The 18,984-nt window shown below is 40.7% G+C and overlaps 1 protein-coding gene across 1 annotated transcript in view; it reads right to left on the bottom strand.

Annotated features, from left to right (window-relative positions):
• AOAH (acyloxyacyl hydrolase) overlaps positions 1–18,984 on the bottom strand; it is a 102,226-nt gene that overhangs the window by 15,285 nt on the left and 67,957 nt on the right. The window contains exons 11-14 of the mRNA XM_018562939.1: positions 17,445–17,493; positions 16,879–16,973; positions 4,152–4,243; positions 906–988 (exon numbers count right to left, since the gene is read on the bottom strand). Coding sequence (XP_018418441.1) covers positions 906–988; positions 4,152–4,243; positions 16,879–16,973; positions 17,445–17,493 — 319 coding nt within the window. The remainder of the gene's footprint in view (positions 1–905; positions 989–4,151; positions 4,244–16,878; positions 16,974–17,444; positions 17,494–18,984) is intronic.

Raw genomic sequence — 18,984 nt, 5'->3', positions numbered from 1 at the left:
GTACAATTCGTCCTTTTTGCCTAGGGTGCTAAAGGACATAGTCCCATCACTGTATGAGTCACCACATTGCAGTCCAGTTGTAGTCTAGTTCTCTTTTAAGCAGAAAAAAGACAGCTCACCCAGCTACTGGAGAGAGGTTGAGATTGAAAATGTAGGAGTGTGTAATTTTTGTGCTCAAATTACATTAGTAAATACAAGCATGACGATGATCAACACATCCACCATATTGAAAAAAATCTCACTATATCTTCCTGAATAAAAGCAGATGAAATATGTTCATTCCATTGCGATCCATGCACTTCCTGTGCTATTTTTACAATGCATGAACATTTCTCAGCTGCTTTTATTCTGAAAGAAATAAAGTGACATTTTTATTTATATTGTGAATATGCTTACCGTCTTCACTTTGGGTTTGACCAAAAGTTGAACATTTCAGAGCTGCATTAATGCAACTTCACCCTTAGAGAAATAGACCCCTGAGTTTACACTGGTAGACACAGCGATCTATTCACAAAGCTGCCGAAGGATCTAGCCGTAGCTTCGGCCGATCCTTCGGCTAGCTTCGGCCCCAGGACTCCTTCGGTTCAGTAGAACCGAAGGGGTGCTGTACGGTTCCGCTATACTTTTTTTTTTTTTTTAACCTTTCTTCACATTTTTATCCTGGTCATCTGTTTGCATACTTTACTATTTTAGCTATTGTTTAGACTTTTTTTTTTACGTCACATCCTTACATGAAAGGCCTCATTTCACAAGATAGGAGCATACATAATCTACTTTGTTTTATTCTGCAACCATTCATATTGCACACATTATCACGTCTTTTGACATGACCTGTTATATAGTTCTATTTGCAGTCGTTTAAAATACTTTAAAAAAAAAATAAATCTACACAGAAAAATGTATACCGTTTTTGGATATGTTCTGGTAGTCCCTGTGGTTGCAACGGTTCCAGTTTCTTAACTTCAAATATATTGATTGTGTCCATCCTCTGTAATATACAGAGCTCAGTTAGGAAAATGAAAAACATCAGCAAAAGCCAACAGAAGCTCAGATCCTGTGTAAGGGGTCATAAAATATAGTAACTATTTATATAAAATAAAATAGAGTATATACAATACAGTATATACTAGAGGTGCACCGAAATGGAAATGTTTAAACCGAAACGAAACCGAAATAAAAAAAAAAATTCAGGCCGAAACAGATACCGAAAATGAAATTAAGCTATAATACATGTGTTATTTGCCAATAAGATCATTATTTTCCGATCTCTTGACTGCCATTGTTTTAAAAAAGGATTATGGTAAATAGGAATTAGGCCTTAGGGCATAGATGGCATAGCCACACATTACCTCGATGATGATATCATACTGGTTGCATTTAAGTAATTAGGCCTAAAGTATAATACTGTCAGCCTGGAGAAATCTCTGTATTGATCCAAATCCATTAAGAATCAGACTTTTAGATTCCAGCTGTTTTTTTTTTTTTTTTAAATACTGTACTGGTGACTGAAAAGTAGCAGAGCTTCGACATAGCTGAGACCCTTTGTATACACATTATAAGCCTCCACATAGCATTGCTGTGCATAGGGATACTTCTAACAATCCAACAGCATGAGTCACCAGGAAACGCAACAAGAATGGTAGAAATAGGTAGAGGCTTTCACTAGGCTCTGCATCAGGGATACTGTACACATTTCACTGATCTATCCTCACATTCTCACTGTAGCTGAGTTTACTGTAATCACTATACTGTAGTTTTGCCATTGAATCAACATGTTTTTTTTCAGTACTGAGTTACACTGTTTTACCCATACTACTAATATCATGGAGGAGCTTGCAGATACTGATACAGTAATAACACTAAGTAGGAAACCATTAACATTAAATAAGTACTCAGGGCTTTTATAAAACTTACCCTTGCAGTGGTTAAGTGCTCGTCTTGTCTCGGGGCCCATATAAAGAAGATATACTCACTTGATCCTCAATGCTGTGGCATTCAGCCCCCCCCGCTCTCCCACTCTAGCTGTGGTATGTCCCACATCTAATGCAAGTCATTGGACCTGCGTTAGATGTATTGACATCAGCGGTCCTTAGACTGCCAAAACACAGGGAAGAACAGGCTGTGGGGCCAGTCTAGCAGGTGGTTCCAGGGATCAGGTCAGTATATATTCTTTATTTGTGCCCCTAGACCAAAACAAGCACTTAACCCTAGCAGTACAGGGGTAGACCCACTTAAAGGGTTAGTTTCTTAGTTCCTGGAGTTCCTCTTTAGGGCCATTGTTTGAATTAACAGCTCTACCTTTAACTATTTTAAAGGAGAACTATGGAGAGAATGAAATGCACTCATTTCCATAGTTAAAACCGATGTGCGACACTGTAGCTGTCACACTTTGGCGCAATGGATCGAGAACTAAGCAAAAACATACCTCTGATCGCTCAGTTCATGATTTTCTCCCTGCAGACAGTGGTCACTGTCAGTCACAGCTCCTTGCATGGATTCCCCCTCCCCTCTCTGTTCCTCTAACACTCATTGGAGGGACATATAGGGGAGGGGGCAGGCACAGCTAGCTCTGGTTCTTGAGAGGCAGAGCCAGCTGTCAATCAGACAGCAGGGTGGATCTCGAAAATATTGTTGGGATCTTTCCCGGCTGCAGTGCTGCTCTGTGCTGTCAGCATATTGTGGGCAATAGCTTGCTATGTACTGAGTTTTGGTCACAGAAGGACATTAGTAAATTTACTCCTATGACCCAAAAGAGAACTAACGCCAAAAAAGATTTGACCATTATTCTCTTGACTGGTATGGTTTCAAAACATTTTACTGAATGAGAGTTCTAAGAAAGCATCTCTAAAAGCTCATTACAAAATTAAAAGCTATAAATTACTATACATATTCATGAGACAACAACAGAAAGTGATGACAGGCCAACAGATGGGCTCCATGTGGCTCCTGAAAGAAAGTGTTGTATAATTCATCTTATAATGCTGAATGAAAAAGATTATTGTTATTTCACTCCCTACTTTTCAACACAAGCTTAAATTTTATGTGCTGCTTAAACACTTCCTTCGCTCTCCTGATGCCTGAGGCATTGAATTTACAGTAGTGATGTATATTAAAGGATAACTATGAGGTGAGTGATTTTCACTCAACCTCATAGTTCAAGCCGACGTGTGACAATGAAACTGTCACGCGTCGGCTCAATAGATCAGGAAGTGAGCGAACACATACCATCGCTCGCTCATTTCTCCATCATCTCCCTGCAGAGAGCTGTGTCACTCATGGCTCCCTGCAGGGATTCCCCGCCCCCTCCGATCCTCCATCGTTGACTGGAGGGACGGACGGGGAGGGGGCAGGTACAGCTGGCTCGGCCTCTAGATAGGAAGAGCCAGCTGTCACTCACGCAGCTGGGTGAATCTCGACAGTAATGTCGGGATCCCTCCTGGCTGCGGCGGTCTCAGTATAGCGCGAGCTGTAGCTCGCGCTATACTGAGCTTTGGGTGACGGGAGGACGCTTGTTTATGTCCTCCCATGACCCTTAGGAGAACTATGGGGGAAAACACTTACCCCATATTTCTCCTTTAAATACACAGAGGCATTGCAGTTATGAATTTGTACCCAAGACCCTGATCTGAGTCTCCCCATTATTTGAAAAGCTAGTGAAGACAAAACATTTAAACTTAGATTTTTTTGTTTAGAGAACAGAAATGTAATGTGAAAGTATTACATACAGAACAGGTGAAACAAATGTTGTTTGGTGGGTTGATTTACTAATGGCAAATAGGCTGTTTATTTTGCAAGCAAGGAAACTTTCCCTTAGGTTAATAAATGTGGTAAAAATTAATTTAGCAAAAAATACCCAATCATGTGCAAGGAATTGAAAAAAAAAAACCCAGTGTTTTTGCCTGCTCATGATTAGATGATAGAAGTCATCAGAGTTTCACCTCATTCACTAATCAAAGGGAAAATTCCCTTGCAAAGTAAACAGCCTATTTGTCTTTAGTAAATCAACCCCAGTGTATTTGAACTATTTGCAGTTTTTTTTTCTGCCTTGTGTGTACAGGATTATAAGAACGTACGACTGAGGAAAATACATGCTCACAAACCTATGCTATCACAACATAATGCCGTAAAATGTTCGGATCTAATTGTCTCACCCAATCGTGGAGTTCTGAAATCCAGTGAACAAGGAGAACTGGGGCCAGTCAAATTCATTGGAGATAGTAAGTGCCATATTCGAGAAGGTATCCTAAAAATATAATGTTTATTAATACAGTTTGTCCTTACCAATTTGTTGCACCAATGTCAGTTCACAAAGCACACATTGGGGGAATTTTAAAACGGGAGCAAGCAGAATCTGGAGCAGTTGCCCATGGCAACCAATCAGCATCTCTCCTCAGTTTGCTCAGGTAAGATTTGAAAGTGAGAGAAGCTGATTGGCTGCAGTGCAAATCTGCTCCACATGTTGTCTGCTCCAGTTTTGATAAATTCCCCCATAATATTTAGATTGAATCATGAATATGTCCTGTATTTTGCGATGTTAATCCCTTTGACAGAGTGTTTTCCAGTATTTTAGTATTCGGACTAGCCAGTATTTGAGTTTCTCATATCAAGATTTCAAAATGTACCAGCTGTACATGTAAATAACACATTTTGAAAACAAAAAGATCCAAAGACATTTGTTTTTGTCTTCTTGCAATCATATTTCAGTTTGCTGTTTTGTATTTAGGATGTTAGCTGTAGCTAGAAAAGGGTTACCTTTGTGCAGTTTGGGACTGTGCTCGAGAAAACTTACAAAACACCACTGTAAAAAAAACTTTTTAGGACCCATCTGGCATGAGTACCTTGGGTGCAGAGGGTAAGCTGGTCACAACACAAAATAATAAGAACTTGGTTCTTATGTGTACCAAAATACATATACATGAACTGCATGTGAAGTAACAAATAACAAATAACAAGTACAAGTACAAGAGTACAAGAGGGAAGTCCATTTATTTTTGGTAAACACCAATTAGACGTGCAAAAAGTTTGTTGTGGACTGGGGTAGTCCCAGTCTCTTTTTGCTATTTGCCAAATATTCCCTGCAGATGACTCTTCCTTTTACACATGTTCTAAATTACAGGGAATGATTAACCACTTGTGAATGTTTGATAAATGTCACATTCACTACTTTATCAATATGCCCCACTCATGTGCATTCACCACCTCCATATTACTGGAATGAATTATGATTGATCCTGGCAATGTCTTCTCCATGTACAAAGAACCAAATCAAATAGCATTGCTCCTTTATTATTTTTGCTTATACTGCTGTTAAGAAATTGGTGCTAATGTTGTTTATGTGAAAACAGAGAAAATGGGAAATGAGCTACACTGTAGCACATAATTACAAATAACAAATACATGGCTAAATTCAGTTGCATAAATACGTTGAAAAAATATCTTGAATGCAGATTATAATACGGGGCTACAGACAACTTGATATTTTATACATATGAATAGTATTAGTATGCAATGAGAAGTCTCTATCAAATATCCCTAAAAGAGAAACTATAGAATGAATATGAATTTTTCGTTATTAAAGGAGAACTATGGGGTCAGTGTTTTTCCATAGTTCTCCTTGGGGTAACGGGAGGACACAAACTAGCGTCCTCCCATTACCCTAAGCTCAGTATACCGCGAGCTACAGCTCGCGGTATACTGAGACGCCGCACCTGGAGCGGATCCCGAATTAGATGACGGGATCCGCCCAGCTGCGTGAGTGACAGCTGGCTCTGCCTATCTAGAGGCAGAGCCAGCTGTACCCGCCCCCTCCCCCGTCCGTTCCACGAGTCAGCGCTGGCAGAACGGAGCGGGGAGAGGGGAATCCAACCCCTCCCCCTGTCACGGCAGAGAGCCGTGACAGGATCGAGAGGTGAGGGAACCCGGTATGTGTTCTCTCACCTCCCGATCTACTGAGCCGTCCTGTGACAGTCTCATTGTCACAGGTCGGCTTAGAACTATGAGGTGAGTGGAAATCACTCATGTCATAGTTCTCCTTTAAATTAACATTTACCTGAAAGTAATTTTCGACTTTACTTTCACATTTTGACTTGCTTATTGTTCTATTTTTTTTTACGTATTCTACTTAATATGCAGTTTTCAAGTCAAAATAGCTTTTATGAAAGACATGTAAAACGGTTTCAACCAGTTTGGTTTGAGGCAAACTTGTAAATAACTGTGAAAGGGTTATTTTCATGCCAACTACACATACAAGAACTCTTGCAACATGGTAGATGCAGTAGAACACAATGTGATTGCAATTAACTTACACATGAAACAAATGACATAAGTTGCACATGACCCAAACCACATAATCTATCAGATTTGTCTGTTAAAGTTGATAATGATCTGTATTTTAGCCATGTGACTGTTGTTTTCTAAACTCTCTTTTTTTTAACATAATAATTCTTATTCTGGGCTGCTAGCTATGTGAATTAAGCCCTTAATATAGTATTTTATCTGTTTGAATATTCATCAATAAAAAAAGCATTAAAACTGAGATTTGATGTCCTGAGTCAGACCTCCCCTTTAGCTTTAATTAAATATCAGTAAGTTTCTGCAAACTCTCTTGCTGGACTATTGAGATTTGCATTACTGGAAAGACATAAAAATGCTTGGGTTCACACCTAGGCGTATTGAATATGGGCATTTGTTTCCGTGGGCTACTTGGCTGTATCCCAATGGAAACGCGAGACCAAAACGCCCCAAAGAAGTACCGGTACTTCTTTGGGCGTAGGCCGTTTTGTAGCGCGTTCAGACGGGCTGAAATACGCCCAGGTGTGAACCATACCCATAGGAAACAATGGGATTTCTGTGTTTGAGCGTTTTGCAGAGTGTTCGAACGCGCTACAAAACGCCCAGGTGTGAACCAGGCCTACAGGAAGCTAGATTCATTGGACCCTTAACAAGCTCATTCAGTTAAACTGTACTGCAGCCTAAAGTTCATAGAGACTCTCCTTCAATCTGATATATAATCATCTTGCATTCATTAGCTAAACAAACATTTTTTTATTTTACTTGCATTTCCTTTATTTCAACTTCCTGGTCCACTTTGGCACAAATGATGTAATCGTGTCCAAGCATTGCATCCTAGGAAGGTTACATCAGCAGAAGATTGCTGGGAAATCTCATCAGTAATCTCATATTAGCTCAGGTAAAGGCATTTTCCTTCCCTGAGATGATGTGCATGGTCACATGTCCTAGTCACATGTGCCAGCGTTCCAGGAAGTAAAGGGAGATGGATTAATCTGCCCTTTATTAAAATGGCCACTGTCAGAAGACTGGGGAAGAAAAGAAAAATAAGGTATGCAAAATAAAAAGCCGGCAATTATCTAGAAGTATCTGTCTGTAGACTCATCACTAAACATTTCTAACGGTCAGTGGCGTCACAAGGAGGGTGCGGGGGGTTCGGTCCGCACCCGGGTGACACCATTGGAGGGGTGACACCAAAAAACTCACAGTCATTTTGGTGTCACCCCCCTCTGAAAAGTCGGGCGCTCGGTCATGGCCCAACAGTATCAGGAGAGAGGAGGGGACCCGGCGGCATACCTTATCCCTCCGGGTGACTGTCCCTCCCCTCTCTGCCGGCGTCCATCACCAAGATGGCCGCCAGCAGGTATCAGAATACTGCCGCGCGTGGTGACGTCACACGCATGCGCAGTGACGTCTCGGCGGCGCGACACTCGGTTACCGCTCGGGTGTCACCCAGCTTCGGGATGCCCCTGCTATAGGTGCCTTTGTTGGTATTTTGAAGATATGGGCAAAGTTCCTCTTTAATTAGAAGGTTCTATATTTTATTAGTTTTCTTACCTAATAATGAAGTATAGTATATCCTTATCAGGAATATTACAGAAGAATCCCAATTCACAGTTCCAAACTGGCTGCTGCGAATTGAAGTTTAGTGCCAGTGAATTCACTAATCGATAGCTATGACTTTTTTCTTATGTAGTTGCTTGTTTTGACTATATTGGTGTTCCTTTTAATTATATATGAGATAATTTTCTAATCATCTGTTTATTGTGCACATTGTGATTTATTTGTGCAGAATCACAGAAACAATGTGATTCTGTGAAATTCAGAATCGTACAGAAACAATCCACTTGTTGTACGTCTTCTGAAGCAATTCTCCAACCAGCTTGTGGAAATGACCGTCAATATAGGCCAAGCCACAAGGTTACTCTTTAGTGCAGTATGTGAGAAAGTGTCAGATTAGAACCTTAAAAAACTCACATGAAATAACAATGTCAAACACATGTTTTTTTTATAACCAACATCAATAAAATTATCCATTGTACTTCTTGTGAGGATATGTGGGTGAAGGCCTTAGAGAGAACCGATCAGGAATGGGCATTTGTAATAAACTGACACACAGCATGGCCTTACCTCTCAGGGATAACTTTTGATTTTGATTATTTACTTGTACCTTCTCCCTGTTAGAGCACAAGGCCCATACAGAGGCTTTCTTATCTCCTGCTTGAACTCATTGTTGAAAACTCACAATCTCTCCAGGTAAAACTATCATTTAACAATGCCTTTTGATTTCTTTTATGTAATCCTGGCAACACATTTTTAACATGACCATTGTACGAGTGTCTGTGATCAGCACCGAACTCATGTGGGATACAAAATAGCTTCTGCAGAAACCTTTAAGTCTGACAAAAAAGAATTACCGTATAATTTCTAATAAATAAAGTAATCCCTGAGATGTAATGCTGCACTATTATAACAATATTTTAAAAGTTCTAAATGTGAATGCTTCTCTATAGGCTGGACATATTGGTATATTTCTCCCTTAGCAGGCATCCATAACCATCTGTCTGTCCTGAAAAGTGCTGCCCATCTTGCTCCACCTTGCCACGACATTGTGGGGAAGACATAAGACATAAGACAATAGTGTGTCAGCTAACTGGCTAAATCATAGATGTCTGACATTATTTTACCACTTTCACAATGTCCTCTTCATTGATTGAAATTTTTATGAATATGATCAAGTATGTCATATTTAAACATTTACAGGGTTATTCACAAAAGGGTGAAGAGTTTGGAGAAGGCAGGAGAAGTGAACAATCTAGGACACATGGCTAGTGCTATGTGTGGCTATGTGCTGAATGAAAAGCTACGAACTTGCAATGTCTTCTCACCCCACTGTAGGGCAAGCAGACACAGCCTACATTAGGGTCACAATGCTGCTCTCACTTCAGGAGCAGGGCAGCAGGGTGTTCCCCCACCACAGGTGACTGTACAAGGTGGACCTCACTTGCTTGATCAAGGGGTATATGTGACACTTTGCAGGGGGACTAAGGGATAGCTTTTACTTTGAGATAAGTAAGGCTTCAAATGTTCTACTTCAAATGTTTGGCTGAGATTTATCATGAATAGCTATTATTGCAAAATTACTGAGACAGTATTCAAGTGCAAGACAGTATTGCAGATAAGATTGTAATCTTTAATTGGATGTTTTCCTTCTTGTGGGTGATGTCCTGTCAAGAACTACTCTAATTACATAGCAGGCAACATCTTCTGCCTGAGATTTTAATTATTGTTTCATAAAAATACTGTAGTTAGGATTCGTGGAGTGTATGGCCATGTTAAACTTCAAAATTCACCCCTCAAGCAGCTGTTGGAGTTTGCGAGCTGCTGAATGTGGTACACAGGAGTTAAAGGACCTAAATTGATGTGTATACCGATCAGTCATAACATTATGACCATCAGTCTAAGATTGAGTCAGTCCCCCTTTTGCCATCAAAGCAGCCCTGACCCATTGAGGCATGGACCCCACTAGATCTCTGAAGGTATGCTTTGGTATCTGGCACCAAGCCGTCAGTAGCAAATCCTTTAAGTCCTGTAAGTTGTGAATTGGGGCTTCCATGGATTGAAATTGTTTGTCCAGCACATCCCACAGATGCTCAATTGGATTGAGATCTGGAGAATTTGGAGGCCAAGTCAACACCTTAAACTCGTTGTTGTGTTCCTCAAATTATTCTTGAACCATTTTTGTGAGATGGCAGGGCACATTATGTTGCTGGAAGCGGCCATGACATCAGGATATACTGTTTCCATGAAGGGGTGTACTTGATCAGCAACAATGTTAAGGTAGATTGTATGTGTCAAAGTAACATCCAGATGAATGGCAGGACCCAAGGTTTCCCAACAGGGCATTGCCCAAAGCATCACACTGTCTCCACCAGCTTGCCTGCTTCCCATTGTGCATTCTGGTGAAAAGAGGTCAGCATGGGCACCCTGACAAGTCTCTGGCTACGCAGCTCCATATGCAACAAATTGTGTGATGCACTGTGTGTTCGGACAGCTTTCTATTGGAACCAGCATTAACTTTTTCAGCAATCTGAGCTACAGCAGCTCTCCTATTGAATTGGACTACATGAGCCAGCCTTTGCTCCCCAGGTGCATCAATGAGCCTGTCGTCAGTTCACCGATTTTCCTTCCTTGAACAACTTTTACTAGGTCCTGACAACTGCAAACTGGGAATATCACACAAGAGCTGCAGTTTTGGAGTTGCTCTGACCCAGTCATCGAGCCCACTAGCTCGTTACCCAAGGCGTTTTGTAGCTGAAAGCGCTAAGCACTACAACACTCGGAGGCTTTTTCATTTTCAATGGCCCCTTTCTCCTGTAACCAAAAGTCTGTCGCTGGAAAAAGTACATGAGCTACTTTTGGGCAGAATTCTGCATTTTTTACTTCAATGGGAATGCCTGTAAACGTGTCACACAGATGTTTTTAGGTGTTTTATTTCACATTTGCTGCGCATTTTCTACAAAAGAAGCAGCTCTCCTCCACTTTGTAAACATGCCCAAAGCTGAATACACCTAAAAAACTACTGTAGGCAGCCATGTGAATACCTGACCCCAAGCGAAGTGAGCCGAACGCTGTTCAGCTATTCACTTCAGGCTTGTACGGCTGATTTTAGCCGTACACCGACTGAAATCAGCCATACATCAGCTTGCTGCAGCTGGCTGCAGGTCGGCCGAACATGCTCAGCATGAAGTGCAGAAGGAGTTCGACTCAGCCTAACCAGCATCTGGATCAGCTGAGCCGAACCTTCGGCAGGCTACTCGCTGCTGTTTGGCCTATTCTCATTCAGCATTCGGCTCGGCTTTTCTGCTCAGTACCTCGGTGGTACCGAGCAGAATAGAAAAACAGTTAAAAAGGTACGAAAAAAAATAGAAAACGATTAGCAGAGCCGGAGGTGATATGAAAGCCGACTCTGCTGAGTTCTCATGGTACTGACACATCAGCGTCCGTCGACGCTGAACTGTCAGTACCATGAGAGCTCAGCAGAGTTGGCTTTCATATCACCTCCGGCTGTGCTAAACTCCCATTGTAATGCAGGGGGGAGAGAGCACCCCCTGAAATGATGGCAGATAGCAGAGGAAGCAATAGCTTCTTTGCTATCTGCAAGTTTCTTTTTTTTTAGTATTCTGACAGCTGCTGCAGTCAGAATAATAAAAACAAGGCATAGGAATGCATAGCTAGATTCCTATTGGCTATTTCAATTTGCAATATCCACTAGCAAGCTGGCTATTGCACCCACCCTCTGCTGCTGTCAATAACTAGAGAGGACCTGATGGAGAACTTCAGGTCCCCTCTGCTGATTGACAGCAGCAGTGGGCGGGTGCAATAGCTAGTTTGCCATTGGCTATTGCAAAGTGAAATAGCCAATAGGAATGCACCTATGCCGGCCGGCGGCTCCGATGTCAAAGAACAAAAAAACAGAGCAGGGAAAGGTTTACTCTGCTCTGATCGAGCAAAGTAAACCTTTCTGGGAGAAAGTGTTTCTCTCCCGTGCGGCCGGGAGCCACTATCTAATAGCGGGAGACTCCCGGAGCATCCTGGTAACCAGGGGACACTGATCTGTCTCTGCAAGTGGCCGGAGCCAGCCGTGAGATGACGGCTGGCTCCACCCAGCTGTCAGTAGCAGGCTGTTCGGCCAGCTTTGCCTATCACGGACAGGGCCGAGGCGCTAAACACTTTTTTCTCCTCAGTATACACTCAGGAGGGAAACGGGTTCAACGTCCATGATAAAACATATAGTTCAACACAAAATATACCTATGTGGCTGACGGAAACCGGGATACAACAAAGACTTAAACTATACTCAATGCAAATAAAGCATTGGGACCAGATAATCTACACCCCAAGGTACTTAAGGAACTAAGCGAGCTTATAACAAGACCGTTATTCCTCATTTTTAAAGGACTCCTTAATGAGTGGTAGAGTCCCAAGTGATTGGCGGAGGGCTACGGTAGTTCCAATATTCAAAAAGGAGGCCAAGATGCCAACCGGGGAACTACAGACCAGTTAGTCTTACATCGGTAGTTTGTAAACTGCTAGAGGGCATGATAAAGGACTATTTGGTAGAATTTGTTCAGGATAATGTTAATGTTTTAGTTAACGACAACCAGCATGGGTTCAGGAAAGACCGTTCCTGCCAGACTAACTTGATAACTTTTTATGAGGGGGTAAGTAGAGATATGGATGGAGGGAGGCCGGTAGATGTGGTATATCTGGATTTCTCAAAGGCTTTTGATACGGTACCACATAAACACTTACTACACAAGCTGAGATCTATGGGCATAGATGAAGTCATGTGTACATGGATAGAGAACTGGCTACGGGAACGCGTACAGAGAGTATCCATAAATGGCATCTTTTCAGACTGGGCTAGTGTAATGAGCGGTGTGCCTCAGGGCTCTGTGCTGGGTCCCATATTGGTGTCCCACTAGGGAAGTCAGAAATAAAAAAAGATTTGGGGGTCATGGTAGACCACAAACTAAATGGTAGCTTGCAGTGCCATGCTGCTGTAAACAAAGCAAGTAGAGTCTTGTCCTGTATTAAGAGGGGATGTATTGTAGAGACAAGTCTATAATTTTACCACTTTATAGATCGCTGGTTCAGCCTCACCTGGAGTACGCGGTCCAGTTTTGGTCACCAGTACTCAGAAAAGATGTCCTTGAGCTGGAGAGAGTCCAGCGGAGGGCAACCAAACTAATTAGGGGAATGGAGAACCTGAGCTATGACACAAGGCTACTAAATTTAAACATGTTCACGTTGGAAGTAAGGAGATTAAGGGGGGATATGATTTTCATGTACAAAATGTTCAATGGTGACAACAACATCAGCAACAAACTCTTTAAGATTAACCACATTACAAAAACTAGAGGCCATCACCTAAAATTAGTGGAAAAAAAATTCCAGCACAAGGGGCGAAGGGGTTCTTCACAGTAAGAGCAGTTACGGTCTGGAACTCACTGTCGCCGGCAGTGATTCAGCTAAAAGTGTGGACGATTTCCTGAGAGAACGTAATATACAGGGGTACAAGTACTCCTAGGAATGAGATGAAAATAGGTTGGACTTGATGAACTTATGTCTTTATTTAACCTCAAATACTATGTAACTATGTAACCTCGGCTCAACTTTGGGAGCTGTACGGGCTATATTGAATAGCAGTAGAACCGAAGGGGTCCTGGGGCCGAAGCTAGCCGAAGGATCAGCCGAAGCTATGACTAGACCCTTCGGCAGCTTTGTGAACAGACCCCTTAAAAAAACACCTGAATTGAGCCTAAAAATGCTGACGCTGAGGTGTGAACACAGTCTAAAATATTATACCTCAGACAGCAGTACTTCAATGCAATTGGTATCAGTTGCTCTCACTCATTGTAAACTTGTGTTTTTATAATGACTTAAGTACAATGTAGATTTACTGTAGATCTTCAGCCAAAAATTGTAGTAACGCCTCCGAACAGAATCCTTTGCATCTCCTAACAGATGGCTAACATATGAATAACACAAAAATTTGACTTTAGAAATATGCATTATTTTATATGTTGGTTTGTAAGAAGGTATAACAGCATTTAAGTTTGTATGTTTAAAGCAATGCATTTTAGTGTTTTTCCAAACTCTGCAAAAAAAAGCTGATCCATAATATACAGCGAAGAAACACTGACAAAAGATTAATCTAACAAAGGCTGGTCGATATCCACAGGCAAAGAGAACAATCATACAATGGATTATGTGTGAGCAATAGAGACTAGACGTACTGTTTATATTCCTCATGCTATGTGCACATGATGCTTTAGATAAAAGGGAATATATTATTCTGCTTTAAGGAAAACAATACAGGATGGATTGATGCTTCCACAATATTGTTATTTTTAGACTAAATGTTAATATTATAGAACAACAACCTCATATGGAATAAATAAAAAACACAATAAAAAAGAAGCTTTTAAATTCAAATCATCTTGAATAAAAAGTCATTCATCAAAATGGATAAGAAAATATTTTTTTGATAAACGTTTTAGATAGAACCACATGTATCTAAAGCTTCAATTGGTTTAATTTGGATAAATATAAACTACTGTGTGTTGTTGATCTTTTTTGTATAAGCGTTCTTCTGTTTCAGGTATAATGGTATTTGCTTTAAATGATGTAAATCTATTCTGATGATTCTGAATATGTTATAAATATGAGGAGAGGTTGTGGTGTTCTGTAGACACATATCTGCTAGATACAAGCATGATGTCACTAAATGAGGTAGGGGTAAATGGTGAGTGGAAATGGGAAAGATAATTTGAAGTGGTGAATATTGAATAGAGGTGGTCAATATAATGGGGGGAGGGATGAGGGACACAGGGAATTTCACAATGCATCACAGACTAAACATGTGGAGGCTCATTGGTACACAGATGCAATGAAGTGAGGTAGATGAGATGGGAGTGATAGATATAATGATATGTAATGATTGCATTGATGTGATGGTAAATCTGTTGGCTGAATAGACCATTGAGAAGTATTTTTGTACAATTCCCTCTAGCACCTATGGTATCAAATGTTTGGAGGTGATTTTATACAACATCATAAGAAGTATATAAGCAGACTGGGATCCTCCTCAATTTTATCCCTATGGTCCCACCGCAAATCCAATAGGGGGGGATGCATAGTTCATTGTGTCCTTCTTCTGCTGGAAAGGACCTGCCCTTATCTTGACACCCTGAAGGGTGAGTAGAAGCAAACATGACTGCCATTTCTGATGGTTTATTGGATAATGTAAAAGTAGATGAATATATATAATGTATGTAATTAGTGTTAAAACAGTGCAGTAATTATGTGTTTAGTTTACACTAGATAAGTTGCCTCTGATTCCTAGAAGAAGCATACCAGTGAAACATGTCGGGAAAGCAAATGCATGCCACAAGTGAAATATGATTGTGAAGATCTAGATGGAATAATTAAGAGGAAATATTGGATGACATGGGCTAATTGGTATTCACATTGTCCATAGATTAATGGTGTGAGCCTCTTAAAACCCCACACAAAATGTTTCTGTTATTAGTCTATTAAGGGGGTGAGGCGCAAATCAAATTGATTTATTGTGGGGATTTAGGAAAGTTAGTTAATGATGCTCTGTAGTCCTAACACAATTCCTATCCTAGGTTGATCACACTACTTTTCCATAGATTCAGTACAGTGAACCAGGGCTGTCACCCTGGGACTGAAAATGTGTTACTGGGAGGATCACCAGGTGAAAATAAAGGGAAAAAACATGAAAAAAAACTTACACAAAAAAGTTGCAATATATTACACTTTTGTTTTCGGGTTTAGATATGATTTAAAGTGACTCTGCGGCTTTTTAAAAACATGAAATAAAGGTCACCTTACAAAGCAAATAAGAAATACTTACCTGTCCTGCAGCTAGGCGTGTTGGATGCCTAGTTCCCTGCTGTGTGTTGTGGCTCATTTCACAGACTCTTGTGTCCTGTAATGATGATGGAGCTGGCGGAGGAAACCACAGAACACAGAGGGGGCAGCATCCAACACTATGCAATATGAAATCCAGAAAGTCTTTTATCAAGCGTCTGTTTCCTAACCAAGTGAAATTCGGCAGCACAGGTATGTAGGCAGGTGAATTGGTAAGTATTAATTGCTTGCTTTGATGGGATATACTTATTTCATGATAACAGCCTTCTTTATCCCACATAGCATGGCTCAGTGACGTCACATCATCACTGGGAGCTTGCTGTGTTGTTCCTGTGCAGATAGGTCTCAGGAAGAGTGGAGCCAGGCATCGGTATTGGGACATCCCTACTACTGCCTATAATACACAATCTGCTTCCAACTGTCTCAGTGCAAGGTGGAAAATGAAATGAAGAGTCTGTTTTTATAGGTAACACTGGCAGTTCTTGTGTTATACTTAATAAATAGAGCACAGTTATGTGCTGGAACAGAGCAAACTTTCTATTGAAAAATATAAGTAAAGGTGCTCTGTCATTTGGTCATATTTCCCAGCAATGCCCTCTGATCATACAGTGTGTGCTGGACTAGTCGGACTTCTTCAGACAGTTATTGATTTATGCATTGATTTATGGAGGAAGTCCCATCTAAGTGCCTGGGCAGAATGTGAGTACAAATTAAACTAGTTCCAAATGACTGCATTGTTATCCCACAGTGTTAATGGGAAGAATGTGAACTTAGAACGTATTTGGTTGAAAGCTCTCGAGGAGCAAACTGGGTCACTGGAGAGTGAAGCACTTCCCCCTTTGTACAATGTGAACTAGCAAGTGAATATGTGTGACCATGATGAGAGGTGGCTTCTTATTGCATAACTGTGCTAAATAATATGGTTGACTGCTCTGTTTTTGTTTCGTCTTATGAGCTTTGTCTTTAGCCAACATTCCTTAGATCTTTTTGTAGGTGGACTCTAAGTAAAAATATCCCTGATTTATAATGGTTCTTTATGTTTTAGAATACATGTAAGCTGATGGTAGATCTTCTAAAGTTACAAATATACTATCATTACATAGATAGTCAAAATAAATGTTTGCTTACCTTAGAAAACTGGCTAGGTGTAACCCAGTCAGGGGGGATGTGGAAGTGGGCTGCTGCTGAGTCTCCTAACACTACAATACCCTTTGCATCGGAACCTGAAAATCCATATAACAAGTCACATAAAGTCACTAGAGACATCATGCAAAGTACAATGTACAGGTTTTTTTTACGAGCTGAAACTATATCCATATGCATAATTTTATTGTATTGTTCTCTACTTTTGTAGCACCTTAATATTTTTTTATTTAACTTGCTATCACAAAAGGGCTAACAAGCATTTGGAGGTGACAAGTTTTCTTTATGGAGACATCAGGTGTCTATTAGACCCCTGATGTTTCTCTTGTCCTCCAATACAGATGTTCAAGCACAGGATAGTGCTTGATTGTCTGTTTACCCGGCACTTCAACTGGGTTTGTGACTGCTCTGTAGCAGTGCTTCCTGCTTCATTGATCACAGAGCAGAGTAATTGTGTTACGATAATGTGACAATCTGCATTTGTGAATGTGCACGTATGTGTGTAATAAACAAAACATTCGTATAACGAAGCAAAAATGTATGTACAGTACCGTCACAGAATTTTTTCTCATATGGGACTCCATCTTCTGGATCAAAACCCTTTAGAGAAAAAAGGGGAAAAAGATACACATTTTTTTTATAAGTGTTCCATTGAATATTAGCCTACAGTAAAGTTATATAGTATTTTTATTTAACACATTTTGAGTTATTACTGTTACATTTACCTGCAATTATTTTTCACATAAAGTCCCCACAGGATATCATTGACCTACAAACAGACCTGGTGGACTGGAATAGGCAACTACATGGAAAATATGGTTTAATGTTGATAAATATAGAGCAGGGGTCAGCAACCTTTTACACACCGAGTGCCATTGACCGCAGTGTGCGGCCGCCGGATACCTTACACCGGCGCCCGCAACTTCCCCACAGGGTCACCGCTGCCGCCTCGAGGCCGGGCCTCGGTGGCCTTGTGGGAAATCCGGGCCTGCGTGCCAGCCGATGTGGCCTCGCGTGCCAAGCCGGGCACGCATGCCGGGGGTTGCCGACCCCTGATATAGAGTCTTGGAGACTAAAATATGATTGATGCGTCCAGGGAAAGTAAATAATTACATGCAGTGGGTTGGTGCTCAAATGCAGTGGCTGTCACCCAATCTTTAACCTTGACCGCTTGTAAGTGGCAGAATAGGGATTCCAGCTGCAGGAAATCCCAAGTTCCTGACACAGGAATCCCTAATCACACCTAAAATACAGGTGTGAATGGAGCCTAATAAGGGACATGTAGGTGCTTGGTTTGAGGAAATATTAACTGAACTGAATGTATTCTCCTTTGAGAAGAGGCAGTTAAGACAGAATATGATCACTTTGAATATTTACTTTGTATAAATACAATATATACATACTCTAAACTTGGTGAAAAGTTATTTACTTTAAAGTAATTGCATTAGACAAGGGAACACTTTTTGTGCCTTACAGTAGTAGCTCTGAAAATTTAGAATAATTTTTCAAAAGACCTGAGTCAACTCACATTGCTTCAAAATAGTTGGATGTCTTTCTAAATGCATAGAATAAAACTGGCTGTTAATAATTATAAGAAATCAAACTGTAGATCGTTGATCCACGGAGCATCCAATGGCCTTTGGGGATCACTAAAGACCTTTTGTTACTGTTATGGTAAACTGGATCACACTTTCTATGGGCCTTCCCCTGCATCAACTACCAGTTAAGGATCCTGAGGCTGCAAATGTATTTTATTTTTTTTGTCTTTTTGTTAAATTCAATGGACATGTGTCTTTTTCAACCCGACTAACCATGTAACTATTTAACATAACATTCACATGTTTACTTGCTTGTTATTGCATATTTTGACCCCTGACCAATGACTGTTGCACATTTTGTCCCATGACCAATGACTGTTACAATAAGAAGAAAACTTTATAGAGAGTCAATACATAATCTTATCCATCAGGGTTAAACTGATGTCTGCATGTTAGTTTAGTTCCCAAAACTCTCTGTGCTCCTGTATGCAATGTTCTACCAGCTAACATTGCTGAGATCCTGGCCCCAACCTTCTGCTTCACTGATAGGCAG

Source organism: Nanorana parkeri, unplaced genomic scaffold, assembly GCF_000935625.1.
Source record: "Nanorana parkeri isolate BGI_ZX_2015 unplaced genomic scaffold, ASM93562v1 scaffold616, whole genome shotgun sequence".
In the NCBI taxonomy this organism is placed as follows: Eukaryota; Metazoa; Chordata; class Amphibia; order Anura; family Dicroglossidae; genus Nanorana; species Nanorana parkeri.
The sequence above is the reverse complement of the archived record's forward strand: the minus strand, read 5'-3'. Positions and strand labels throughout refer to the sequence as shown.